Source organism: Lonchura striata, chromosome 1A, assembly GCF_050655825.1.
Source record: "Lonchura striata isolate lonStrDom1 chromosome 1A, ASM5065582v1, whole genome shotgun sequence".
Taxonomy (NCBI): domain Eukaryota; kingdom Metazoa; phylum Chordata; class Aves; order Passeriformes; family Estrildidae; genus Lonchura; species Lonchura striata.
The window spans coordinates 8,377,093-8,405,022 of record NC_140741.1 but is presented as its reverse complement, the minus strand read 5'-3'; the positions used below and the strand labels follow the sequence as shown (position 1 = coordinate 8,405,022).

Here is a 27,930-nt window from a genome sequence, read left to right as displayed (position 1 = left end):
ACGAAAACACCTGACACATGCTCGATGTTCTTCTAAAAGTCACTAAGAAAATTCAGAATATGTTTGTAGAAGCCAGAAGACCCCATTACGAGCATGACCACTTATTGCTACTACCTGTGTACGAGAATTACCTATCTATTTCTGTGGATTTGTTACAAGTTATAATGAATGTCTTTCAGATAAAGGTGAGGAATTCATCATCAATCCTGTGCTGAAACAAAGCAAGAGGCCAAAATCAGCTGCAACCAGCCAAGTACAGACAACATTTATCTTTTATTACAACATAATTCTTGAAATTGCAACAAATGCCGCTTTGGGGTCATCAGTCCACAGGAAAGAGACATCCTAGTCCAGAATCTCCTTAATCTCATTCTGTGCTATTAGGATACAGGTTAGTGCCCCACAGAAATCAGTGCTTGGAGGTCAGAGTCAGTGTGGACGATACTCTGAAGATCTGTGGCAGCATGTTACTCAGCTGGTAAAACATTTCCTCAGAAATTGTCTGGAAAAAAAAAAAGCAACACACACCAGGTAAGCTTTGTCTTTTCGTAGTTTGGAAGAATTAAGTCTCTCTCAGCTTTGTTTCTTGGTATTTAAGAGAATTGCTGCTGTTGAGAAGACAAAAATAATTTTCAAACTGTGTGTTATAGTTCTATTGAATCCAGTTAACAGACTGACCTAAAAATACCATCTGTATATTTATGTGACATACCCACATAACCATTTCCTGTAGATCTTGTTCCAGGGATTGATTATTTCTGCCAAACAAAAGCAGGACAGTGCTGCTTATCTACGTGACTCTTGCTCTCTACATTTTAGGACTAGATTCAACTTTGCAGTTTAATTGTGCCTTCTTCCTTGCTTAGCAGCTTTCTAATTTGTCAGGAAATACATGTTATTCCTTTTCTAACATAATTATACTTGTACTGCTTTTTAGAACAAACCTTGTGCTGGCCATCTTTGGATATCTTCCTGTTTCTGAAGATCAGCAAGAACTCAAAATTAAATAATTTCAGACTCTAAATCAGAACTTAAAATACCTGAAGTAATTATTTTTTTTGGGAAAGCATGACTGAACTTTTCTGCATTGAGTTTTCCACATTGCTAGACAATATGACTAATAACTCATGTTATGTAACACAAGTAATGAACAGAAAAATGTAATTAAGTAATTAACAGAAAAAAGTACCTTTTTCAAAGGTGATGCATTCACTATTTGTAAACGTGAATTTTCCAGTTAGAAATTTTAGCATACTCTCAGAAAATACTACTGGGTATTCAAAAATATAAACCCACCCTTACTCCTTCTTTTATAGGCAAGGAAACAAAACCAGATTGATTAATTTAAATTCACTCAAAAGGGGCAGGCAATAGCAAAAAAAACCATAACTAGATCTGCTGACATGCAATGTTCTACCAGCAGTCTCCAAGGCTGGATGTGACTTTAGTTTCACCTACCTGTGGTACCAGGAATTGCACAGTCCGAGAAATTCCTCCATCCCACGAGGCCATTTCCATCATGAAACCTAAAAAACCAGCATTGACTCTGTCTGGATTACCCATGCAGTACTCCCCAGCAGTTAGAGCATGAGCAGGCAGTGAGGAGTTTTCACACACAAGTAGGATTTGAACTGCCTTAACTAGGGATGTCCTCAACAGCCTTTAAATCAGACTTGGGCAGTCTGAATGAAATGTAGAAAAAAATCTAATAATGAGCTCTGAGGAATACCTACACTGAGGACAGAATTAGCAGTCCTTCTGTGCAGAAGAATGATATACGGCAGAAGTGAGGATTTCTCCAAACAGTGTGACAGGAGTTTTTCCATGGCTTCCTTTCACTGAGAAACAGGGGTGACCTCACTGTGGCCTCACAGAGCCTGAAGGGAGCCCACAGGAAAGATCCCAAACAATTCTATGATTCTAGATTCTATAAGGAAAAAACTCAGCACTCATTTATTGCTCAAGTAATGAATTACCAAAGGCCATGGGAATCCTCTCATGGCAAATAAGGACACTCAGAAAAACACCTGTTTAATAGAAGTAGATGATATAGATAACATACCCATTGTGAACTACTAAAGGTCAATTACTATAGGAAGACGTTCCTCATGCAGGTAGTTGAAAGAGACTGGTTCAACTATTTAAGTGCAGCACAAAAAAATGCAGAAAGTAAAAAAAACACTTGGAAAGAAAAAACCATGCTGAGTCATGAGGACTATTTCTTCCTAATATACAACCTAAACCTGCTGTCACTGTGAAGCCATTCCCCCTTGTCCCGTCACTCCAGAACCTTGCCAAGAGTCTCTCTCCATCTTTCCTGTGGGTTCCTGCCATGGTTTGATGCTGGCGCAATGCCAGCTCCCCCATGAAAATGCACCTTTCCAAATAAATGCTGCGAGGTGCGATCCAGAACAGAGCACAGCAGGCCCAAGCTTCATAACAAAGGGAAACAACTTTATTAAACTACTACTACTATGAGAGACACACACACTAAATCCAGAATGAAAACCTTCCAAAACATTCCTCCTCCCCCCACTCAAACTCCAACAAACCACAATGAGACACAACTCGGACCTTCAATCAGGTTATCACCCTTCAATATAATCAATACTCAGTCCATCAAGGGCTCTCAAAGGCCACACTGAGGTCACCCCAAAACCTTCTCTTGTCTAGGCTGAGCAATCCCAATTCCCTCAGCCTTTCCTCCCAGCAGAGCTGCTCCAGCCCTTTAATAAGTTCATGTCCCTGCTCTGAACTGGCTCCCCAGAACCCACTGGAGCCCCACTTTCTTACCTTTGACACACTTGAACACGAGCTCTGCCCTCTTCAGGCACCATGGAATGGTCATCTCCTAAATGAAGAAATAAAATACCTCAGTGCCCCACAAATCTAACCAACAAGAATAGCAGGGAAATTATTAAAAGAGATATATTTTTTTGCCCTAGAACATAATTTTCAAGCAGGATTTGGAACCTAGTTTTCAGAACATTCTAGGCAAGGTGACCATAAAAGCACCACTACTCCTTATTGCTAGGATAGCCAGTGTCAGAACAATATTATACATTTTTAAGCTGAGATGTTGAATAAAAATGCTGTCAAACCCACTGGAAACTGGACTGTTCAACCCCCCTGTGGAGCTCCAGAAAAAATCTAATATTCAACTGATAATTGTCTGGTTCACACTTCAGCAAATCAAAGCAGGCTCCTGACCACATATTAAAAGCCCAATAATAACTCCTAACTGTTCTAGATTTTCTTTAAGGTTTCTTGGCATACCCACAACCTTCAGTAAAACCTTCTCTCTAACACTGGAACTGGAAGAAGCCCTTCCTTCTTAAGATGCATTTATGGCAAGAGCAAGAACAAAGTTCATTTGCATCTGATGAAGGTGTTTCAGATAGCAACAGCCAGGAAATCCTTACCTAAAGTTAAACAGCAAAACATGACATGAAAACCACAGTGATTTAAGATATGGCTACAAGCACTGGGCTAAATTATTTAAGTTTAAAGTTCATGAAACATTTTTGGCTGTATGCTACAAAGCCAATTACACCATGATGATGTAATTCCATCAGAGACAGAATGACTCACTGCAAACACTTCCCAGGAAGAACAAAACAACATCTTTTTGTTTCTGCTGTACTCTTAAACATGAAGATGAGCACTTTCTACTCTGAATACAGGAATATAGATGTGGAAACCCATTTATCACTCTAAGTACCTTTTCAAACTTAAATTTTACATAGCTTTCTATTCACTAAAGCCAGTCTCTGTTTTGAAATGTCAAATACACATGTAATCTGTTCTTATTATAAAGCTTAATTTCAGGATTAAAGACAGTTATTTGAGAGGCAAGGTGATCTAAGAATGCTCATTGATAACACAACTGATAAACTGAATGTGTGGCTTCATTAAGCAACTACTGAAAGGCATAGTTCCTCCTCAGGTGGGAGGCTCTCCTGCCATCCCCTAAAATATGCTGTATGTTAAAAATAGCATAAGTTTGAAATATCTTTTAATAAAGCTTTCCTGTGGTAAATCACTGCTGCTTTTAGGGTATGCATCACACTAATCAGATAGAACAGTGCTGGACAAGTTCAGGTTCGTAATTTTGTTGTGGCTGATTTCTGACTTTTTTAATTTGTAAGCATTCTGGAGGCAACACTTGGTGTTTATTTTAACTCATCTGTCCATGTGTACTTTCTGTCACAAGTAAGGTTTATTGTTGGTTTTGATCACTGCTTTAGCGTAGTAAAAAACAAGTGACTAACAAGAACATTCTCTCTTAGAAGCACCTTGAGCAATCAGTGATGGGAACTGAGCCTTAAAAAGACTGATCAACACAGCAGGATATGACACCATTCCTTGGACTATCTTAGAGGAACAGAGAGATTAAATTTTGTGGGCACTCAGGGAACTAACAGATTGTTGCTCCATGCAAGCCACAAGAACTGAAAATTACATAGCAGTGACTCAATTCTAATCCATCTTCACACACCAAAGTTTGCATGAATTCACATCACCAGGAGTTTTCTCTGGTGTGGAAGTGATGGAGGATCAGCTAAGCACCAATTCAAAATTCAGAGAAGGACATAAAGTGTCCTGGGTTGTAAGATAAGCTTGTATTCCATTTGCCATCTGTTGAAGGCAAAACCGGTTGGACAGGTTTTTGTTATCTCTCTCAGAGACAATGGTTTGCCCTGTAGAGGCAATGGTTTGTTTATACACCATTGACTGATTCAATGAAGGGCTGGTAAATGTAACACCGTGAGGGGTCCCACCCAGAGGGGGGAAGCCAAGCACTCTATTGTTGTTTAAAGGGGTAGCTTTTTGGGGAGAGGAGGCAGCTCTCTGGGCGGGACTCCGAGAGAAGCAGCTCTCGCTCTCTCTTCTCTTCGCGGGATTCCCGGGGAAGCAGCTCTCTCTCGCTCTCTCTTCGGTGGCACTCGCAGCGAAGCAGCCGGCGCGCGCTGAGCCGACGGCGGCGGAGCTCAGAGGCAACCCCGGCGCAGAGGAAGACCGGCCCCACTGCCACCAGATCTTCAGAGGAAAACTATACCCTTCTAAAGATCACCACTTCAGCTGCAACTCATCAACTATTGCAAGGGAAGCAATTGTCCCAGCAGAACTGATACTGGCATCCCTCAGGTTCTGGACTTTTTCTTTCACTGGTTTTGTTTGTACCGATTGCATTTGCCTTTTTTTAAATTGTTGTCTAGTTTTCTCCTAGTAAAGAATTGTTACTCCCACTCCCATATCTTTGCCTGAGAGCCTTTTAATTTAAAGATCCTGGTAATTCAGAGGGAGGGGGGTTTGCCGTTCTCCATTGCACAGGAGGCTTTGCCCTCTTTCACAGACTCCTGTCTTGTCGAACCAAGACAGAATTTGGCGCCCAACGTGGGGCTCGAGGGCATTGAGAGGGAAAAAGGATTAACAGTTCTTAAGTAATTCGGTTTTTTTTGTTGTGTGTAAAAACATCTTCAGCATCACCATGTGGTCTAGTTTACCTTGGTTTGGGTGGCATGTGATCGTAGCTATACTTTTCCCATTTGCAGACCCTTATCTAAAAATGGGTCCTATAACTAAGGCTACGGTGTCTGTTATCAAGTTTGGCTTCTGGGTTAATTGGGTGAGGAATTCATGGATCTTTAATTTCCTCTGGAAGGCAGGTACATGGATTCATAGCTATCACACGTTAACTGTATGTTTTTGGGGTTACTTTAATAACGGTACCTACTGCGAGGAAATAGCACCTGGGCAAACTTTCAACCTTTTAACCATCTTTTTGGGTCTGCTCCACCAGTTCTCAAAGGGTTAAGATCCTTTATAAGTGCTAATGATACCATACAATGGGTGGTGTTGCTGATAGTCCTGTTATATTTAGCATTCAGAGATAAGGGAAGATTAACCTGGATAACTACCCTCACACCTACACCACAGACTCGAGATGCTGCTGCTCCAGAGCCTGACCCTGCCCCACAGCCCACCTCAGAAATGAACCGCCCAGATTGGGTGAGGGTTCTGGTTAAGGAGATACGAGAGATGCTGAAGGAGTGCATTTCCCCAGCTGGTGAGAAACCGGCCCTTTGCCTTGAGGAGGGACAGTCTAATAGTACAGCTGTGGAACCCACTAATGTTACAACTGTCCAGGTTCCAGCTGAACCACAAAGGCAGTCACGGTCAGCAGCAGTGGCCCCGGTAGAAACAAGGAAGTCTAAGGTGAAAGCAGAGCACCCTGCAGATAGGGACAGGAATGGAGGAACCTCACAACCCACAGGGGAGCCAGAGATTGCTATCATCACCGAGTCCCTGACGTACGAAAGTCTTCGCAATCTGCATAAAGACATTGTGCAACGAGGGCGTGAGGCTTATGCTACCTGGCTACTCCGGGTTTGGGATCTTATGGGTACAGGCGTGCAGCTGGACGGTGGTGAGGCAAGGAACTTGGGACCCTTGACCCAGGACTCGGGTATAAATCAGGTTTTTGTAAGGGAACCAGGGTCCCTTTCTCTCTGGGAGCGGCTCTTAATGAGTGTCAGGGAGAGGTTTGTCCACAGAGAGAGAATGCAAGAGCACCATCATAGAATGCGCTGGAAGACCCTCGAGGAAGGGATCCAACAGCTGAGGGAAGTGGCAGTATTGGAGGTACTCTTTGGGAGGGATGGACGACACAATGATGACCCTGACAAGGTCAGGTGTACGGGACAAATGCTGTGGAGTCTGGCAAATCTTGGGCCATCTCAATACGCCACCTTCATTGCAACAATCAATGCTGACACCCACCGGGAGACAATAGGTTCTGTTGCCAACAAACTTAGGAATTATGAGAGTATGATTAATGGCCCAATGCAGGCTCATATCTCAGCTGTGATTAAGGAGTTTAAAGAGGAGATGAGGGAGGAGATGAGGAAGGTTAATACAGCACCCGTGAGAGTCACAGGCCCCAGAATCAGCACCCAACAATCCCCAGCTAGAGAGAGAGGGTACACCCCAAGGGCTAATCTGTGGTTCTTCCTGCGTGACCATGGGGAAGACATGGGGAGGTGGGATGGGAAACCCACTTCTGTCCTGGCAGCACGGGTCCGTCAACTCAAGGAGGGAAACTCTAACCGGGGGAGTTCCACCAAAGTGAAGGTAGCCTCAACCTCCCGTGACCAAGCTTGTGGGTACGATCTGTCAGACCCCCTTGAAGGGACCTCTAGTATGTATGCCCAGGGAAGGAATGATAACCAGTGTTAGAGGGGCCCTGTCTCTAGCCAGGGAGAGGCACGGGAAAACCGGATCTTCTGGACAGTGTGGATCCGATGGCCTGGCACATCAGAGCCACAAAAATATGATGCTTTAGTTGATACTGGTGCACAGTGTACTCTGATACCATCGGGACATGTGGGAGCAGAGCCTGTTTCCATTGCTGGTGTGACAGGGGGATCACAACAATTGACTCTGGTGGAAGCTGAGGTGAGCCTGACTGGGAAGGAGTGGAAGAAACATCCTATAGTGACTGGCCCAGATGCTCCGTGTATCCTAGGCATAGACTTCCTCCGGAACGGATATTACAAAGACCCAAAGGGACTCAGGTGGGCTTTTGGAATAGCCGCTGTAGAGGCAGAGGACATTAAGCAATTGAACACCTTGCCTGGACTGTCAGAAAACCCCTCTGCAGTAGGACTCCTAAGGGTGGAAGAACAACGCGTGCCAATTGCGACCTCGACAGTGCACCGCTGGCAGTATCGGACGGATCGAGATGCCGTGATCCCCATCCACAAAATGATTCGGGAGCTGGAGAGCCAAGGGGTGGTCAGCAAAACCCACTCACCCTTCAACAGCCCCATCTGGCCTGTGCGCAAATCTGACAAAGAATGGAGATTGACTGTGGACTATCGTGGCTTAAATGAAGTGACTCCACCGCTGAGCGTTGCTGTGCCGGACATGCTGGAACTCCAGTACGAGCTGGAGTCCAAGGCAGCAAAGTGGTATGCCACCATTGATATTGCTAATGCGTTTTTCTCCATTCCTCTGGCAGCAGAATGCAGGCCTCAGTTCGCTTTCACCTGGAGGGGCGTGCAGTACACCTGGAACCGACTGCCCCAGGGGTGGAAACACAGCCCCACCATCTGCCATGGACTGATCCAGGCTGCACTAGAAAAGGGTGAGGCTCCAGAACACCTGAAATACATTGATGACATCATTGTGTGGGGGAGCACAGCGGCAGAAGTGTTTGAGAAAGGTGAGAGGATCATCCAGATACTACTAGAAGCTGGCTTTGCCATCAAGAAGAGCAAAGTCAAGGGACCTGCCCGAGAGATCCAGTTCCTGGGAGTGAAATGGCAAGATGGACGGCGCCAGATTCCCACTGAGGTCATCAACAAGATCACAGCTATGTCCCCACCAACCAGCAAAAAGGAAACACAAGCTTTCCTGGGTGCCATAGGTTTCTGGAGAATGCACATTCCTGAGTATAGCCAGATTGTGAGCCCTCTTTATCTGGTTACCCGAAAGAAGAATGATTTCCACTGGGGCCCTGAGCAGCAACAAGCCTTCACCCAGATCAAGCAGGAGATCGCTCATGCTGTAGCCCTTGGCCCAGTCAGAACGGGACCAGAGGTCAAGAATGTGCTCTACTCTGCAGCCGGGAACCATGGGTTGTCTTGGAGCCTTTGGCAGAAAGTGCCTGGGGAGACTCGAGGCCGACCACTGGGATTCTGGAGCCGAAGTTACAGAGGGTCTGAAGCCAACTACACTCCCACAGAGAAGGAAATCTTGGCTGCCTTTGAAGGAGTTCAAGCCGTCTCGGAGGTAATTGGCACAGAAACACAACTCCTCCTGGCACCCCGACTATCGGTGCTGGGGTGGATGTTTAAAGGAAAGGTTCCTACTACCCACCATGCCACTGACGCCACATGGAGCAAATGGATTGCCCTCATCACTCAACGCGCCCGTATTGGAAACCTGAATCGCCCTGGGATTTTGGAGATAATTACGAACTGGCCAGAAGGTGAAAACTTTGGTCTCACTGATGATGAGGAGCAGGTACAAGTGGCAAGGGCTGAAGAAGCTCCACCATACAACCAACTACCAGCAGAGGAGACCTGCTACGCTCTTTTCACTGACGGTTCCTGTCGCATCGTAGGGATGAACCAGAAGTGGAAAGCAGCCGTATGGAGCCCCACACGCCAAGTTGCACAAGCTACCGAAGGAGAAGGTGGATCGAGCCAACTCGCCGAACTCAAGGCCGTTCAGCTGGCTCTGGACATTGCTGAAAGGGAGAAGTGGCCAAAGCTCTACCTTTATACTGATTCATGGATGGTAGCCAATGCTCTGTGGGGCTGGCTGGGAAGGTGGAGGAAGGCCAACTGGCAACGTAGAGGAAAGCCAATCTGGGCTGCTGATATATGGAAAGACATTGCCTCTCGGGTGGAAAAGCTGACAGTGAAAGTCTGTCATGTAGATGCCCATGTCCCCAAAAGTCGGGCTAATGAGGAGCACCGAAACAACGAGCAGGTAGATCAGGCAGCAAAAATAGAGGTGTCAAAGATAGACTTAGATTGGCACCATAAGGGGGAGTTGTTCCTGGCTCGATGGGCTCATGATGCCTCAGGTCATCAGGGCAGAGATGCCACCTACAAGTGGGCACGAGACCGAGGGGTGGATCTAACCATGGACAGTGTTTCCCAGGTTATCCATGACTGTGAGACGTGTGCTGCCATCAAACAGGCCAAGAGAGTGAAGCCCCTATGGTATGGTGGGCAGTGGTCCAAGTACAAGTATGGGGAGGCCTGGCAGATTGACTACATCACACTGCCCCAGACACGCCAAGGCAAGCGCTACGTGTTGACCATGGTGGAAGCCACCACTGGATGGCTGGAGACTTTCCCTGTACCTCATGCCACTGCCCGGAACACCATCTTAGGCTTGGAAAAGCAAGTCCTGTGGAGACACGGCACCCCTGAGAGAATTGAGTCTGACAACGGCACCCATTTCAAGAACAGCCTTATCAACACCTGGGCCAGAGAACATGGTATCGAATGGATATATCATATTCCCTATCATGCTCCAGCTGCCGGCAAAGTTGAACGGTGCAACGGACTCCTTAAGACTACCCTGAAGGCACTCGGTGGGGGAACATTTAGAAACTGGGAAATTAACCTGGCAAAAGCAACCTGGATGGTCAACACCCGGGGGTCTGTCAATCGAGCTGGCCCTGCTCAGTCAGAACCCTTACACGCAGTAGATGGAGATAAGGTCCCTGTAGTACATATGAAAGGTATTTTAGGGAAAACTGTTTGGATTAATCCCACCTCAGGCAAAGACCAACCCATTCGTGGGATTGTCTTTGCTCAAGGACCTGGTTACACTTGGTAGGTAATGCAGGAAGATGGGGAGACCCGCTGTGTACCACAGGGAAACTTGGTCTTAAGAGAGAACTGGGTGTAAGATTTCATGGTGTGCAGATGGAAATAGAATAAGGGGTGGATAATGTCCTGGGTTGTAAGATAAGCTTGTATTCCATTTGCCATCTGTTGAAGGCAAAACCGGTTGGACAGGTTTTTGTTATCTCTCTCAGAGACAATGGTTTGTTTATACACCTTTGACTGATTCAATGAAAGGCTGAAAAAATGTAACACCGTGAGGGGTCCCACCCAGAGGGGGGAAGCCAAGCACTCTATTGTTGTTTAAAGGGGTAGCTTTTTGGGGAGAGGAGGCAGCTCTCTGGGCGGGACTCCGAGAGAAGCAGCTCTCGCTCTCTCTTCTCTTCGCGGGATTCCCGGGGAAGCAGCTCTCTCTCGCTCTCTCTTCGGCGGCACTCGCAGCGAAGCAGCCGGCGCGCGCTGAGCCGACGGCGGCGGAGCTCAGAGGCAACCCCGGCGCAGAGGAAGACCGGCCCCACTGCCACCAGATCTTCAGAGGAAAACTATACCCTTCTAAAGATCACCACTACAGCTGCAACTCATCAACTATTGCAAGGGAAGCAATTGTCCCAGCAGAACTGATACTGGCATCCCTCAGGTTCTGGACTTTTTCTTTCACTGGTTTTGTTTGTACCGATTGCATTTGCCTTTTTTTAAATTGTTGTCTAGTTTTCTCCTAGTAAAGAATTGTTACTCCCACTCCCATATCTTTGCCTGAGAGCCTTTTAATTTAAAGATCCTGGTAATTCAGAGGGAGGGGGGTTTGCCGTTCTCCATTGCACAGGAGGCTTTGCCCTCTTTCACAGACTCCTGTCTTGTCGAACCAAGACATAAAGCAAAAAAGTGAACACCCAACCTCCTAGAAAGAGTTTTGGATAAGAGCATTCAAGAATGTTAAAAAAACCCACCTGGAACTTTGGGTGTTTTTCACTAGCAAAGGCACTTGAACCCTTTTTAATTTTTGTCAAATTAAGATTTCTTCAACTCATTTAGAAAAAAAAGATGGGGGGAGGGGAGATCAGCTTCACTGATTAAAAAGATATGTTGCAACCCTTTTGATTTTATTTTCATTTAATTTATGACAGGCTCACTGCATGGGGCTGCTTAGGGCTTGGGCCTTTGCAGAACCATGTCATAATCAGGTAAGTAAAACAGTAAAGTCCACATACATCATGTGGAAAAATATTTCAAACCAAGCTTGCACTCCTTTCATTTCTACTTTTTTAAAAACAATTTTGTCTTAAATTATGGTAATAGAGACAACTGGACTGAGATTACTGAAGAGTCACATTTTTGTCACTGTTGCTGTGTGGACAGCAGCAATGTTGAAACTACCAAGGGAGGGTGCCAGCTCCGGCATTTTTAACAATGCCTTGCTGTTAGAGCCATTTAATTCCCCCGTTTATAGGAGATTCCAGGGATCAGACAGTAACACCTCACTTGACCTGAAATCAAACTTGCCTGCTTTTGCCTTTCTCAGGTATCAAATCCAGTTCCTTTCCTTCATTTAATTTAATGATCAGACCAGAGAGATCTGTTCTGGTTGTTTATGCCATAAGAAAAACAAAGGAAAACAATTATTGATTTTTTCCCATAGAAATAACAATGAAATCTAATGGTTTCAATGAGATCAAAAGAGTTCAACTGACAGAGAGCGGGTTTAGATTGGGTATGAGGAAGAAATTCTTCCCTGTGAGGGTGGTGAGGCCCTGGCACAGGCTGCCCAGAGAAGCTGTGGCAGGAAAGACTGGGTGGGGCTTGGAACAACCTGGGACAGTGGAAGGTGTCCCTGCCCATGGCAGGTGGTGGGGACAGGATGAGCTTAAGGTCCTTTCTAACCCAAAACAGTCTGTGATACTGTAATTACTTTTGTGAGGCTATAAACACCACTCTTCCAACTGCATTAGAAGAAAACCTTTGAAAAAAGCACAGAGAACACTGCTAATGAATGCCTGTCCTAGGAAAGCATGGAAACATCTCTGCAGCTGGGCTCCTGGTTAACCACCTCACAAAAAATGATCTTCTGTAGGTGGTAAATGCAGAGTCAGAACTGCAGCTGCCAAAGGCACCGAGTTCAGGGTAACTTTCAGAAATCTGTCATTACTCACTTTTCCCTCAACAAGGAGTTCCAGATTTGTGTGTTTCAAATCAGGTCAGCCAGCTGCCAAGCACTGTAATAAGCAAGCTGCTAATGCAAGTCATACACAGCAGTAGTGTCTAAACACAGACTTAGCATCCAGCTCACCTTCTGTTTACTCTGTAAAGACTTACAGCTTAATACAAAAGGTAAATTGTTTTACCAGGATCTTTTAAGAATCCAGCACTACACAAGAAGATAATTCTTGAGTTTCACACATCTCAAGGCATGTTGAACACTTGGTCCTGTGCTTTATTTGTAGTTTAAGCTACAGATATACAGACAGAAGCTAAAACTAACCAGGTTTAAAGGAAACAAAAACAAGAAGAATATAATTAGGTGGAACCTTGATTAAGAAAAAGGTCAATATATTTAATAAATTTCTGAAACACAGCAGCCAGGTCCCATGAGTGACACAGGCTGCTGTCCTGCATCTTGATTACTCATATTTGTGCCCAAAGAAAGGTCTCAGTACAATAGACAAAAAATTTCATAAATAATCTAATCTGTTCTGAAAGTCTACTTCTATGTATATAAATACATCCTTTAGAAGCTTCATTATTGTGTCTTTTTACCTTTTTCATTGCTTGCTTTTCATAATAGACCCTGATCCTGCAAAAAAGGGTGACTCCTACTCTGTGTTCCAGTAAATTCTGTAATAAAACCAGTCACTGCTAAAGACTATCCACTGGTGAGGATTTATCTTGTTGTGAGTCAGCCATTTTCCACAAAGGAAAGGAAATATTGAATCTAAAAGTGAAAAATCAAAGGGTTATTTAAAAAAGAAACCTCTCCAACAGACTGTAATTATTACTGATATTCTTGCATGGATAACAGAATTATCTTCCTTTTCTATATAGACTCTCCAGCTCTTCAGGATAGGAGGCATATGGCTGTACTCCCTGCCTTCCCACCCCTTTGCTTTTCTGTGAGCCAGGTATGATAGAGAAAAGAGGCTGCCAATAGTTTTAAATTGCTGTGCACTGAGAAACATTACAGCTGATTGAGAGACAAGCTCCACATCAGAGTCCCACTACAGAAGAAAATACAGAACTCAGCAGTAAGTAGGAACACAAAAAGCACCAGCAATATGCTGTCTCTTGCCCAGCCAGTATTTGAGGGGACTTAGAGAGGAAACAGGGACAGAAATTAGACAGTGAAGGAGGAGAGAATTCAAAGTGAGGAAGAAATCTGGTTGCTACTGTGTAGGGCTGAGGTGGTAGAAGAGCTACAGAAGGTAACAGTGGGTGTTTAGATTTATAGAACTCTAAGCCAAGCTTTGCCAGTTCTGCTAATCCTAAAACTTAGTTTTAATGTTTTACAGCTAATGATAATTAAAAGTGGGGATCTGGTATCACTACTGCACCAGCATCTCTGAAGGTAGAGTTTCTAAGCAAGAGCTTCTAGTTGTGTAGTCTCATCTTTTATTAATACTTGTACAACTGCAGTGAGCTGGATCCAGGAAGCAAATTGTCCAAAAGGAGGAGTGAAAATAAAACCTTCAAGTGATTCAGCTGGCTGAGATGTTTTTAATTGGTCTAGCTCCTTAATTTGGGTCACCATGTAGATAGAAGTGCCATGTAGAGTGGCACAAGAAGCCTGTGAGTGAGAAAAAACATCCCATTTGGCCTAAATCAGCATGAAACACACCCTTTGCAAAAATCCAAGGATATAAAACCAGCCCAAATGTTTCCATTTACTTACTTCTGACATTTCATGCACCAGCAGGAGGGGAATGCTGATGGTGGTGATGTCGTGTGTGCAGCACACCTTGAGGATGTTCCTGAGCCCCATGATGGCTGGGTCCCTGGCGGTCACATTCACAGACCTGACATTGTCATCCACACACAGGTGAAAGGCAACATGGATTTCTGAGAGGTTTGAGTGCCTTGTGATGTAGAACTCTCCTGCACAATAAGGCAAACCAGGAAGGTAAGAAATCATAGTAGTGATCTGTATCTGAAATCCAATTGTTTGGAAGTGTAAGAAAGAGGCATATACAAATATATAGCAGAGATGAGGATATACACACGAGATCTAAAATCTCTTGCACTGTCACTGTTTTACATCCATCCCACACTCTCTCCACTGCTTTGATGGGTTCCACTGGCATCATGGTCACATGGTGTAATAAACCATAACAGTGCCAGTACAGGATATGATCTCTATATAGCACAAAACAGAAAAACAAACCCAGAGGAGGTGCAATACTCAAAATACACAATGCAAGCACAGAATTGCAGACGGATGTGGGAGGCGGAAAGGACAAAAAAGGATGGGTTCAAATAAAGGATGCACAGAGCCTTTGGAAAAAGATAGTGGGTTATGTAACAACTGAGATATAGCACTAGAACACAAAAGGATCAGTGACCATTAGAATTTAAAATAATTCAGAGTAGTGGGAAGGTGATTTATAGAGTTGTTTGAAAAAAGTAACCAAGACATCTTGTTTGGGGTATTTTTAGACTTCGTATTCATTTATCAGAGGTGAGAGGCAGTGAAATCCAGGTCTCTCCATCATTCCTTTGCAAGGGAGATCTATAAACTACAGTACAGTCAAGGGAAAAGCACCATGTGCAATGCCCCCACTTGTTCAGTCAACAAATAAACATCTTCCTTCAAACCTATTCCCACTAGCCACTGAAGTTAAGATCCTTTCTTTGAATTGGAACAGCTGCAGAGGGGTCTGAACTCCTGGATGAGTGTTAAGGCAGCAGCAATGCCCAGCAGTGACCATCTATTAGCAGTAACAGGCCACTGCTGCAAGACACACCTGGATTTAACTGGTCCAAGTTGGTTTAAATCCACTCCCACTAAAAGTATTTAACACAATAATGAAATCAATTTTAATAAGCCCTCTCTCCATGGGTTGTATGGACTTAATTCCTCCCTCCTCCTACTGCATATTCATCCTCAGATTCCACAGCAGCTTTCCTTACTAAACATCACAGTACACACAGAAGATCCTTTCCCTGAGAGAGTGAATCCTCTAAGTTAAAAAAATCCACTCAAAAATGCTTTTCTGTACCACAGCAGTGATATACATATAGCCATTTTCAAAAATAAAATTAGCTGCTAGTATTGAAGTTTCACTTTTCCCCCAAGATGCTCAAAGTTCTTTTTTTTTTCACCCTCAAATTCCAAAAGGAAATTTTAGGCAAAGAGAAGCAATTTGCCCCATACCATATTATGCAGTGGAAAAGCTGGGAATAGAAACCAGATGTCCTGATACCCAGTTCTCTGCCTTGGCCACAGGAACATCCTTCTCTGATTGAGGTCAGCTTGGGTTCGGTTTATAATTTATGTTCTGACTTCAGAGCTAAAAATGTGGATGTATAAAACACAATTTGCTTCAGGAAGAGGGGATCAATGCCATACAACTTACCCGGCAAAATGTTTGACTGGTTTCGTTCTATATTCTTTAATTTATCTTCATTCCCACTGATTTTGTTTTCTGTGCATGAACACATGGAACAAATATTAATCATATCCTCTATTAATTACACTTGGCCATGAAAAGGGTCATGTACTGATATCTGGCTTAAATTTTGGCTGTGAAGCTACCATAAATGCAAGGGGGATGGGTAGAAGTGGTTTTGCCATCTTCAGCACACCCCAAACTGAATCCTACCTCAAATCACTGCCCTTCTTACTTACCATCCCATGATATTTCTTCATTTGGAAAAAAGAAAATAATATTCTTAGACATAATGTGAAACTTTGCAAATTGCTCCCACAACCACATAATATCTTGCTATTACTCTTTTAATAATGTAATATATTAAAACATATTTTCCCAAGAGATTTACATAAATCAGCAGCATAAAAGCAGCTTTCACCATTTCCCTTGAGATGCAGCAATACACAGGTTCTCAAGGGAACTTGTTTTTCTGGGTACTCACATTTGTTCATGTTCCTGATGCATTTAAATCACATAAGTAGCTCTTTGGAGGGAAAACAAAGCTACATAATGTACAATTGCCCTGCCTTAACACCATGTGGTCAGAGCATTTCCCAGACATTTGCAAACACAAGCGTAAGGCAAACCATTCCTCAAGCTTTGGTCAGCACAAGAAAGCTCGATATACATCTAGTCAATTTATTTGGTTTTCAGCATTCACTTTAAAGGAAGGGGGAATAGTCGTAAACTCCTTTTCTGCAATTTTTAAGGATTTAAATGTAAATGGCAATTAAAAGGTAAAGACAGATGAAGTTTGTGCTGCTATAGGCAGTTTAGGAAAGCAGAATGGCCTGATGTACTTCCCATGCTGTTAAACTGTGACTTTTAATTTTAAAGAATCAGCAAAGATACCACCTAAACATCACAATCTCTGTGAATTTCACACAGTTTCTTGATGAATCCAAACATTCCATTGTCCAGATTAAATAACTGCAGAAGAGTGGCATCGACTCTGCCCTGCCCACAAACATCCCACTGACCACTGTTCTATTTCAAGGAGGGTAATTTTGGTTGTCACTGACCATAGTGTCTTTTTGTATTGCTGCTACGCTGTGCTCTGGCCTTAAGTACAACCTTCTGGACAATTTCAAGTTGTTCTTGAATTCCAGGAAAATGGAAATCCGTGCATTCTTGGCAAACAGTTGCGAAATCTAGGAAAAAAATAAGATTGAAATGTATGTCATGAGGTTGTGCTCAGTAACCTTATGTAATTCTACTCTACTGATCAAGTAAATCCAACTGTAAAGGCAAACTCCAAAAGCAGATAAAGCCCTACTGAACTGAACTCCTCTTCCAAAATTTATTGAGGATTACATTTGACAGATTGTGACATGGTCCCATACTTTTCCCTCTACTGTGGCTGCAGGATCTAGTTGGTGCCTACAAGGTGCAATTTTGTGTTTTAATAGCATTATTTAAATTTCTGTCTTCTCTCATTGCCTAAAATTTAGGATAAAACCAGATACTTTCTGCTTGTTATTAATTTAAATATTTGAACAATTAAAAAAGCACCTGCAAAATAAGTACAAGTACAAAATAACACCGTTACAATCAAACTACTTGGAAACCATCAACAGCAATCAACAAATGCAACTGCAGTTTTTCCTGGTACATTTCCCTCTCCTTCTTGCTACAAGCCTGATTCAAACTGTTTCCAGGCAATATCAAGTACCACTGTGCATTTTTTATGGCATGCAAGAATAATGACAAGTAACAGTCAAAAAAAGACATTCCAAGCATATCTGTTGCAGCATATGTCACAGTTGAGACAGCCATGATACAGAGTATCACCACACAATTTCCAAAGGCTTGAAGCATCAGCCCATACAGTGTAACACCAGATCACTTCATAAGGCTTCAAGCATCCAACCTTCTTGTTCTTTAGCCCAACCTTTTATACCCCTCATGTTCATGCACTGCACCTGTGTATCCTCTGTTCCCTTTGGTGGTTGGTCAGTGCACCTGGGCACTCCATGGCTCCTTACCGTCAATATCATTCATCTGTCCTGCACAGCTGGACCCACTGGGGATGAGGCTCAGCCCCAACTCCAGCCCCATTCCCAATCACCACAAACTGTGTACCTGAAAGTATTTTGGTACTAAACTTCAGGACAGAAGTGGGAAAGTCAAGCAGAAGTTTCTTTGATAGAAAACACCATCACAGTGCCCACCTCCTCAAAAGACATGCACTTAAAGTGGCTATCAAACTCTCCAGGAGTAGGCAAGTCATATTCCTATTGTTCACTTTTAATGGAATTCACAGTATCAAAAGGACATAGTTTTTTTATCCATTTACCTATCACTTTAAAATCTGGGCATATTTCTTTTTAATTTTTGCAAACAGGTTTCAGTGTGATAATCTGGTGTTAAAGAGTTAGAAACACCTATAATAAATTTGTCTAAATCAATATTGAAGGGTCCTCTTCAATATTGTTTGTTACTCAGACACAAAATGTAGGGAAGAGATGAGAGCAAACATGATCCCCCATCCTCATCCATACCTCTTCTTGCATTTGTTACCCTTTTGCAATACCATATGCAAAACATGAGTGCCTCCACTGAATTTTAATTTTACAAAGAATATTTTTCTGTGAGAGAAGACAGCAAGATTTTATTCTAATTTATTATTTTATTCATTTTCCCTGACATGATACCTCCCACTAGAAGGCTCACCTCTTTTGATTCCACTGTATGAGCTGATCCTGTTATCCACCAGTAGCACGAGGCCACAGAGGGAAGTTGAGTAGAGGGACATTGCAGTCTGCAGCCTATGCAGCTTCACCCCACTGCGGTGATTGCGTTTATGTTTGCAGAAATCCAGCATATCAGCTCTCAGCAGCCTCAGGTTGTGCATGGTCTTCAGCTGAGCTCCTGCACAGAGCACACATGGCTTAATCCCAGGGGAAGACTAAACTCAGGACTGCGATTGAAATGCGAGGGCACAAAATGCTTCCTCATAAAGATCTGAAAGGGAGCTGTAACCAGTAACACCCAGAGGAAGTTCTTAGCCACACATGCAGTTTTAAAGACACATCAGCAATCTGCAAAGTAGCAATAAAAACTCAGTGTTTTCACAGAGTGAGGCGTATCTATGTCTGAAATGAGCCTTGTTCCCATTGCAGAATCACAATTATTAAGCTTGGAAAAAACTTCCAAAAATGAAGTGCAACCTGTGCCCAATCTTTACCTTATCACCAGCCCAGACCACCAAGTGCCACATCCAGGCATTCCTTGGACACTGCCAGGGATGGGGACTCCAAACCTCCCTGGGCAGCCCTTGCCAACCCTTTCTGTGAAGCAATTCTTCCTGAGGAATACTGCAGTGTGGTGGTGTATCCCTCCCCATCCTCCCCAGAACCACTCCATAAGCTCAGCAACTCCTGTAGGCCCTTAGCATTTGTGCAATGAGCTGGGTGCTGAGGCATCCTTTGGTCATCCCAGGAACTGCTGCATGGCTGAAGTGGGAGCTGCACAAAGGGAAAGGGATCATCAGTCAGCCCCTGCCAGCCTGGAAACATCCCCTACCTAGCCTGAGGGGAACAGCACCATTGCTGCCAGCAATTCAACCTGAGGATGAACATTTTCCAAATGACTCAAGGCAATCATCTTATGACCCTATGGACAGGGGTCCTAAGGGATGTTCTTGGAGCTTTCTTGCACCACAGGAGGCTGCACCAGCATCTCCCTCTGGCAGAGATGCCTCTCAGAGCTTGCAAATTCCCAAGTTGGTGATACTGTGAGGACTGTTGCTGCCTATCTCCACCTAAATAATTTTAGATTTGGTTATAATCCAATTTTCCTCTGTATTTCATCTGTATAGTAACAGAGTGAACCTTGCCTTTGAACTCAGTCACTCTTTTGCAAATTTATATCAAATCTGCTTTGGCTGGTGATCTTTTAAGTGACCTAAACTACTCCAGCACAACTTAACCTGGTCAAAACAGCTCAAGAAGACTCTACTGCACAAACAAAAATACAAACTGCAAGTATCTATTCTGCTGTCAACAGATCATCAGAAGTGAATTTTGTAAACACGTTTTTCTACCAAACATAAGAAAAGTCAAAGCTTCATTTTTAGGCAACACATTTTGCTGTTGCTGTGCTTTTTCACGAGTCACCCAACCAAAACGGATGAAAATTTGCTTCCAGAATGTTTTTCATTAAGATTTCCACCTATTTCAGGCATTGCTTGATAAAGTTTACGCTGTTCACTTACACATGTGAAAAAAACACAAAACAACTCCATACTATGGATTACAGACATTGAGAGATAAATAATGTAAATAATACACACCTTGGATACATTATTTTTTAACCAGCTGTTATTTGGTTTACTCCACTTACCTAAATGAATAGTAAAGCTTTCTTCTAACAACCTTTGCTCTTCATAGATTCTCCCATTTCCTTCTACAGATTCCCTCAGCTGGCTGGGCTGAACTTTAATTTCATCACTAAAATAATAAGAAAAGTATCAAAAAGTTAATCCTAATTTTTATTCAACACCAACAAACTTGGGAAAGCTATCCCAAGCTTTCTCAGCTGGTCTGTAGAAACCAAGAGAGCAAGCCTATGAGCACGAGCTCCACTCATGAGGTTTCACCTTGACCTTCCTGGCAGCAGGAAGAGGAGACTCCTCTGTTAGATTTACATTACTTGGCACATTTGTAAAGTATTCCAAGACTGAGAAATAAAAATAAGTCACAATATCTAGCTATAACATAGTAAGAATGTAGGAATAAAAGCAAAACCAAAAGAATTCTCCTCAGCCTATTTACAGCAGCCAAAACCTTATTTATTAAGTTATTAGAGAAAGCATTTATTTTCTTTTTCCCACTCAAAATGGGAGATTAAAAATCACTTTATCAAATATTCCAGAGTGTTCAAACTACCAGGAAACATTTCAGATATAAGTTTTAATATTTTCCCTAAATTCAACTGTCTGGTAGTGATACAATGAATACTGTTCCTGATACATGAAAGAACAGCATCCAATTTGTTGGTGAGAAGTTTGTTTGTGAGTTGTTAGTGAGAAGTTTCTGTTTTCAAAGTGCCTCACCTCCAAAAATCTCTTATAAACTTGCAAGCAATTCTACTGATTTCAACTGCCAAGCAGCAATGTACTAGTGATAAAGAATAATGATCCCACCCAATTTACAAACTCAAATTTCTGCCATTTCCTCAGAGGAAAGCTTCTCATTCAACTCTCCTAAAAAATTCATGCTAAAAAATTCCATTTTTTAGTTGTTCAGTTACATACATAAAGAGAAAAGAGGTTTGTTAATTCAAACCACTGTTACCATTTGTTAAAGTACCATTATTCTCCAGAACATTCTTAGGTGGTAACAGAAGGCTTTGTGAAACATTGTTAAAGACAGACATAGGAGAGAAAGACAAAATTAGAGGAAATTCCACTCATGTCAAACTGTACTTTAGTCCATTATAACACTTTCTTGTACAGAGAGGTTGTAACATCACACAATGAAGAAACTCCTAACATTATACATATTTCTTTATGATGGCCTATTTGCCTTTGATATGCTTTGATAAACCTAAGCAAATTATTTATAGATAATATAACATCATAATAAATAGGACTATTATAACATCATAATAAATAGGACTATAGTATCCTATTTAAAAGATTATGTAAAAACAATCCTTTGAACTATTTCAGCTGGAATTAAGTATCACAGAGGAATTAAATACCTGACTGAGCTGTTGTTGGGATTCTTTAGGTCCTGATGAAGCTTTATCACCCACTCCTGATATTCCTGCTTCTGGATAGCAGTAGTCTGTTTTAATTCATTGGTCCATTTGTTCTCCAAATCCTGACAGGAGAGCAGTGATAATTTGAGTGGTGTGGGTGTTCTTTTTAAGGTGATTATGTGCATGACACATTCTAGTTACCTGCTGAGATTCAAAATGCTGAGCTGCTAAGGAATTCACATCCTGGTCAGTCAGTGACTTTCCAAGCTCCTGCATCACCTTATCCATTTCAGCTCCTTGCCTGAAAGAGAAGCAAACACAGACTCCAGAACACTGGCAGAAGAACACCCTTTGCTGTAATACAACAACAAACTTGGTTGGTTGTTACTGACAGAATGAACAGTCACAGATTTAGCAACGAAAATCCACAAAACAAACTGGCGTTAATGGTCAGGGACACAAGTCAGGTCCTGTGTAAACAGCCCCACTTACCCTCTCATTTGGGACAGTCTTAGCTGCCACCAAGATAGGGATGTGATAAATTCCAACTGGGGTGCAATTTCCAGCAGAGTCAATACACAGCTACATCACACCTGAGTTCTACAACAATACTGCTCTTTCTGCTGTATGCACAGTTGAAAAGAGGCAAGAACAGCAAAAAGATTTGCTAACACCTTACTGGCAACATTGACCCCCAAATCAGAAATATGTACAATTCAGTCCAGAAGAAACCATAGCATGAACTGATTATGCACTAACATGACCTTAGAGATACAAAGCTCAAGAATCACTCAGAATGCTAAACCAGACCTACTGAAACTACTCTGGCACAAACAGAAAATTCCACACTCAACGTGTTCCCTCTTGTGGACAAAGGAGTCAGCTGCAGCCATGGAAGCTTATTCCAGAACTCCAGACTCAAACTTGTTACAGCACATGTCACAGTTGAGACAGCCACACTACAGAGTGCCACCATTCAATCTCAGAAAGGTCCAACCAAACAGAGTCACAACACTTCAGAAAACTACAAGCATGTGCTCATCTTGCCCTTTGCTGGAGCTCACTCCTAGGTTGCGGGTGGCTCTGTGTGGTGGAAAAATCTCTCCTCCAACCTGTGCTTCCAAAGAAAGGCTCAGTAGTCTCTTGTTGTTCGGTGTCATGGTTGTTTATTGCAAATTATCTAAAAGATTGTCTTCTTGGGCTGCTGCAGTTTGCTCAGCAGCTCAGGCAGAGGCACACACACCACTGACATCCTCTCTGTCTCTCGTCTTCTTCTCTCTCCCTGCCCAGGGCTGGTGCTATCTCTTATATGGTACATTATGTGTTAAATGTTTACAGTTTTTCCCCAATTCCTATTACCTATATTAAATGGTGCTTTTCTACTCTAAACCAATCTGTGAGTGCCAACAACACCAAGAACATGGAGGTAAAGAAGAAGAAAGAGGGAGGACAGGACAGGCCCAAATCCCTCCAATCTTAAAACTTCCAACCCCCATGTACAAAACCAAAAGCCCCCTGTGCAAGACTTAAAACCCCCCTGTACAGCACTCAAAAACACTTCCCTTTACTTTGTGACTACTTCTACTATAATATCTAAACTTTTGTGACTTCTTGTTCTTCCTGAAAGAATTGGTAAATCATTCCATGGTTCAAACTCAAAATCACAGCTGTTTCCAGCTGCCTGCCAGTGTCTCAAATGCTTCTGACCTGGGCCTGGAACCTCCAAAAATGTCTGAGGGACATTTTGAGTTCTGAAAGTCCTTCAGCCCAACCTTTTGTACCCCTCACCTTATATGCACTGCACCTGTGAGCCCTCTGTTCCCTTTGGTGGTTGGTCAGTGCACCTGGGCACTCCATGGCTCCTTACCTTCAATATCATTCACCTGTCCTGCACAGCTGGACCCACTGGGGATGAGGCTCAGTCCCAGCCCCACTCCCAGTTACCACAAACTGTGTGCCTACACAAACTCAACATTTTCTGGAAATCAAAACTTATATTCTCCTCAGTCACTGAAAATAATAGAAGGCCACCAAAGTAATATCAGGTAGCTGAACCTAATGACATCATAGAATCATGGAATGGTTTGGGCTGGAAAGGACATGAATGTTCATTTCATTCTAACCCCTGCCATGGGCAGGGCCACCTTCCACTTGACCAGGTTGCTCAGAGCCCCATCCAACCTGGCCTTGGGTTGGATACCTCATACTTCAAGGGATGAGGCAGCCACAGCTTCTCTGGGCAACCTCTGCCAGGGCCTCACCACACTCTGAGTAAAGAATTTTTTCCAAGTAGCCAATCTAAATTTTCACTCTTTCAGTTTGAAGCCATTCCCCCTTGCCCAATCTCTAAATACTCTTGTGCCAGCCAAGTGTTGTCTGACTTTGGATTTACAGAGACAAATACAAGCTACTCACCTTGTCCTATGAGTTTACACACCCAGTGGCATGCACCCCTACTTAAAAAGAGAAAGGAAAACCTAAATAATAAAAGAAAAGTAATACCTTTCACGTAGCTTTTTCAATTCCACGTCCCTTTCACTTATTAATTCTGAAATACTAACAAAATAATTGTGTTCCAGGTTTAACAGCATTTCAGAAGCTGGAGAATGGATCAGATCATGATAAACATCTGCAAAATCTTCATCCCAGCTGGTTTCTTCAGGTTTGGCATGTTCTAATGTTGTCTAAAGAAAACATAAGAGACTTTAAAGGATAAGATACCTCTTAGGACATATAAAGATCCTCATAATCATGGGGTAAAACCATGGGGGCCCACACACAGCCTGTACCATACAAAAATTATCTTCCCTAATTTAAGCTTTCTGCATTCTACTTTAGTTTTCAATTTTCTCCTTTTTCATTCTTTCTCTTCCAAAGTAACTAAAGTCAGAATCATTAAGGTTTGGACTACAGTAAGGAATTACCAATTTTTACACAACACCAGCTCGGAAAGAACAGCAATATCCACAATAATATTTGCACCTGATGAATTTTAGATAAGGCCCAGAACACCAGCTGTGCAAACAAAAATGCTTTTCTAGTAAGGATGACTAACAGCTGATGTCACTAAGAGATCCATCAACAACACTGATTTAAGAAAAGCTATTTTTATTGAACAAAGAAAAGCCCAAGAACACCAGTTTTCCAAACTTTTAATGGAATTTTTCATATTAATATATATTTCATGAGAAGCAAATTCAATTCTTATAAACTTTTCTTCAAATATTGAAGGTTTGTCATTAGTTTTTTCTTTCCACTAGGACTCCTCCAGTTCTTTTGCACTCCACTATTTGTGAGATCCCATGTGAAACTGGACATTGTTCCAACTTAAGCCTCATCCTTCCTAAATAATGTGAAACAGTAATATGAACCCAAAAAATGAACTGAAAAGTCTCCCAACTATACACTTTCTCCTTCTAGCCTTAATTGCTGTTATTGAGATTTAGGATAAGAGTGTCACTTCATTACATCTTGCTTTAATTCTAAGCCACTATAAGCCTTATGTCTATTTTTTGAGTGTCAACTGTTAAATGAACAAACTGTTTGCCTCTCCATTTTCTATTTTTTTACTCTATTAAATTCAAGAAAAACCTGACTAAGAACTTGTAGGATGAAGACTTGATGCTCACTTTCAGACAAAAAGAAAAAACTGCAAGAATTGCAGTGAATTTTAGTGTCATGTTTCATCCTTCTCAACTGTGATTGCACACACACACACACTCCTACAAAGCAAGCTTTGAATATGAACTTTCCAGCCTTAACCTTACCTCTTTATAAGCTTTAGCCCAAGTATCTGCCAGCTGGTTGATATCTACTTTTCCCGATTTCACTGCTTCCAGAGCCACTTCAGCTTCTCTGTCATAATCTTCTATAGTTTCCTCTTCTACAAATTTACTGAGAGATTGCTTCAGGTCTATGACAAGAAGAAGAAAATGATCCATCAACAGAACACATCAGTAATCACCCAAGAAATCTCTAAGTAAGGTTTTTCACCTGAAAACATTTTCCTTGCTAGCACTTGCTAGAGCAGACAGTAATTTTCTCTAAGTTTTGCTGTTTAAAAACCAATTTGTAAATACTGTTTCAGTAAAACACTGTTCTTTTGGTTTCTTAGAGCAAGCTGTGAGATACTTGTGGACAAGGATACATGAGATTAATTTAAGAAATCAATTCATACCATTTTCTATAAAGCATGGCAAGTTGTGCAGAACCATCAGACGTCCATGCAAATGACTGATATTCTCTTGTACAGGGAATTTGAGAGGCACGGTAAGCACCAAATGTTCATTTCCAGCACTGAATTTGTACACATAGTCTCTTTCTCTAGTTAAAGTCTTTCCTTTATTAGGCTTCATCCTTTTGTTTCCTGCAATAGAAATGAAAGTAACAGGAATTACATTTCTGTAAACTCAGAAGTAAAAAATGGTAATGAAAAGCCATGGCTTTGCTAATAATTAACAATACTTAACCCCCCCAAATTTTCACAGATACTCAGTTTTGACTTCCAAACACATGCCTCTGGAACTGAAGCATAAATACCAGTTTCCAAAATATCCAATGCTTCTAAAATGTATTTGAATGTGTCAATATATAAATTTGGGTAATTGCTCTTAAAAATTACAGTGAAAATCTCCTGACTTAAGAGCAGGAGCAGGGCAAATAGGAATCCTGATAAACAGAAAATTAACTGAAACACCCTGACTTGTGTCATGGAAGCCTCAAAAGCTGAAATTCTGCAGAGTGCATAGAGATTTTATTTCCTCTTTTCTGCAGGTGCAAGGCCTGGGGAGTGGGGGGAAGCAGATATTTGCAACAATTTTTAGAAAGAGCTGATTTTATCTTTCTGTAACCTGTATTAAAAATAAGCCAAAAGAGATGCAAAAGTGCAGAGTGAGAGTACAGGCTGTGAAAAACGCCAATCACTTGTTTTGAAATTTTAAAGGTTGAATAGTAATAAAATAGCTATAAAAATATTAATGAAAGTTAGAGCAACAAGAATTTGGACAATCAGAGTTAGGACAATAAAGGACAATAAAAAGCAAAGAATTACTGATGTCCAGGTGTCTGCCACTCTGCCGCAGAAAAACACCTTGCTAACAAAGAATTACCCCTTAAAAGCAATAGCCAGTTGCATATTCGTATATCTCATACATGATGCAAACATTCTTTTCAAACAAAGGATGTCCTCTGTTTAATTTCTGCCCCCTCCCCCATCATCTTGTAAATGAATTTCTTTGGCTCCTCTAAGTCTAGAAGAAGTCTGAATAGTCTGGATAGGAAGGCAATAATTCTTGAGTTTTGGTGTCTTGTTGCTGTTGTCTGTATGCGAAGAATTTCTTGGTTATCCATTTCTTGAGCTAGTTATAAAAATATCTTACATCACATAGTTTCTATTTTAATATTATGTTATAGCCTAAAAACTATATTTACCACACTACTTAAAAGAGATTAATACAGCATAACTTTCCAATGTAACACATATAGCATTCATCTTAATATTTGCGAAAAGCCAATCATATAATATGCACCTACAACACAGGCTGAGATAACTGTGCTGGTATTTTTGCCCTCCACAGGGCTCCTCTGCTCATTCACATCCCTCTGTTTCATCACCTGCAAAGCTGGCTACAGCTTCAGCCGAACCCTCCCCAGTGCTAAAAACTCACGCCCCGAGGAGAAGGAAAAACACTGAAAATAAAACATGATATAGCAGAATTCACCGGTTTAGGGTGTGGGGGTTTTTTGGTGTTTTTTTTTTTTTTTTTGTTTTGTTTTTTGGGGGGGGGTTGGGTTGGGTTTTTGTTTTGGGGGTGGGAGGGGTGGGTTTTTCTGTGAACAAACGTATGTGTTCGACACAAAGCAACAAGTCAGTGTCAAAACCAAACATCTCAGCACAAACAATATCGATGCGAGGCGGTGCCCCGGCCCCTGTGAAGTGGGATTCAAAGGAAGATCTGGGAAACACAAACCCGACCACGCTCTTTCTGCCGCTCTCCGATCCAGCGAGGAGGTGGGGAGGAAGCTGATGGAGAGGGAGCGGGGGACAAACCCGCGGTCCCAAACAGCATCAGAAATCGCAGGCTCAGAGCCGGCAGGACACGGCCTGCGGGAGCCCAGCCGCCCCTCCCCGCCGCAGGGAGCTCCCGGTGTCCGCGTTGCCCCCGCTGGAAGCACCGGCAGGCGGCCGGCGGTGCCCGGCCCGTCCCGGCTCCCCCGGC

The 27,930-nt window shown here is 42.4% G+C and overlaps 1 protein-coding gene across 5 annotated transcripts; it reads right to left on the bottom strand.

The window, feature by feature from the left end:
- Positions 1-254: 254 nt before the first annotated feature.
- FERRY3 (FERRY endosomal RAB5 effector complex subunit 3) lies at positions 255-27,927 on the bottom strand. Of its 5 annotated transcripts, none has more exons than XM_021546056.4 (14): positions 27,682-27,927; positions 25,890-26,078; positions 25,480-25,625; positions 24,215-24,396; positions 21,914-22,013; positions 21,713-21,834; positions 20,351-20,457; positions 18,680-18,877; positions 17,029-17,157; positions 15,932-16,000; positions 14,251-14,453; positions 2,794-2,851; positions 1,459-1,526; positions 255-502 (listed from the first exon to the last, which is right to left on the bottom strand). In XM_021546056.4, the coding sequence occupies exons 2-14, from the start codon at positions 26,065-26,067 to the stop codon at positions 410-412; spliced, it is 1,653 nt and encodes a 550-aa protein (XP_021401731.1). In that variant the 5' UTR covers positions 26,068-26,078; positions 27,682-27,927; the 3' UTR covers positions 255-409. The 5 variants fall into 5 exon arrangements, with proteins under 5 accessions (XP_021401731.1, XP_021401730.1, XP_085424768.1 ...); XM_021546055.4 differs by having other exon boundaries at positions 27,687-27,927; XM_085568642.1 differs by lacking the exons at positions 255-502; positions 1,459-1,526; positions 2,794-2,851 and adding an exon at positions 11,239-14,175.
- Positions 27,928-27,930: the final 3 nt, after the last annotated feature.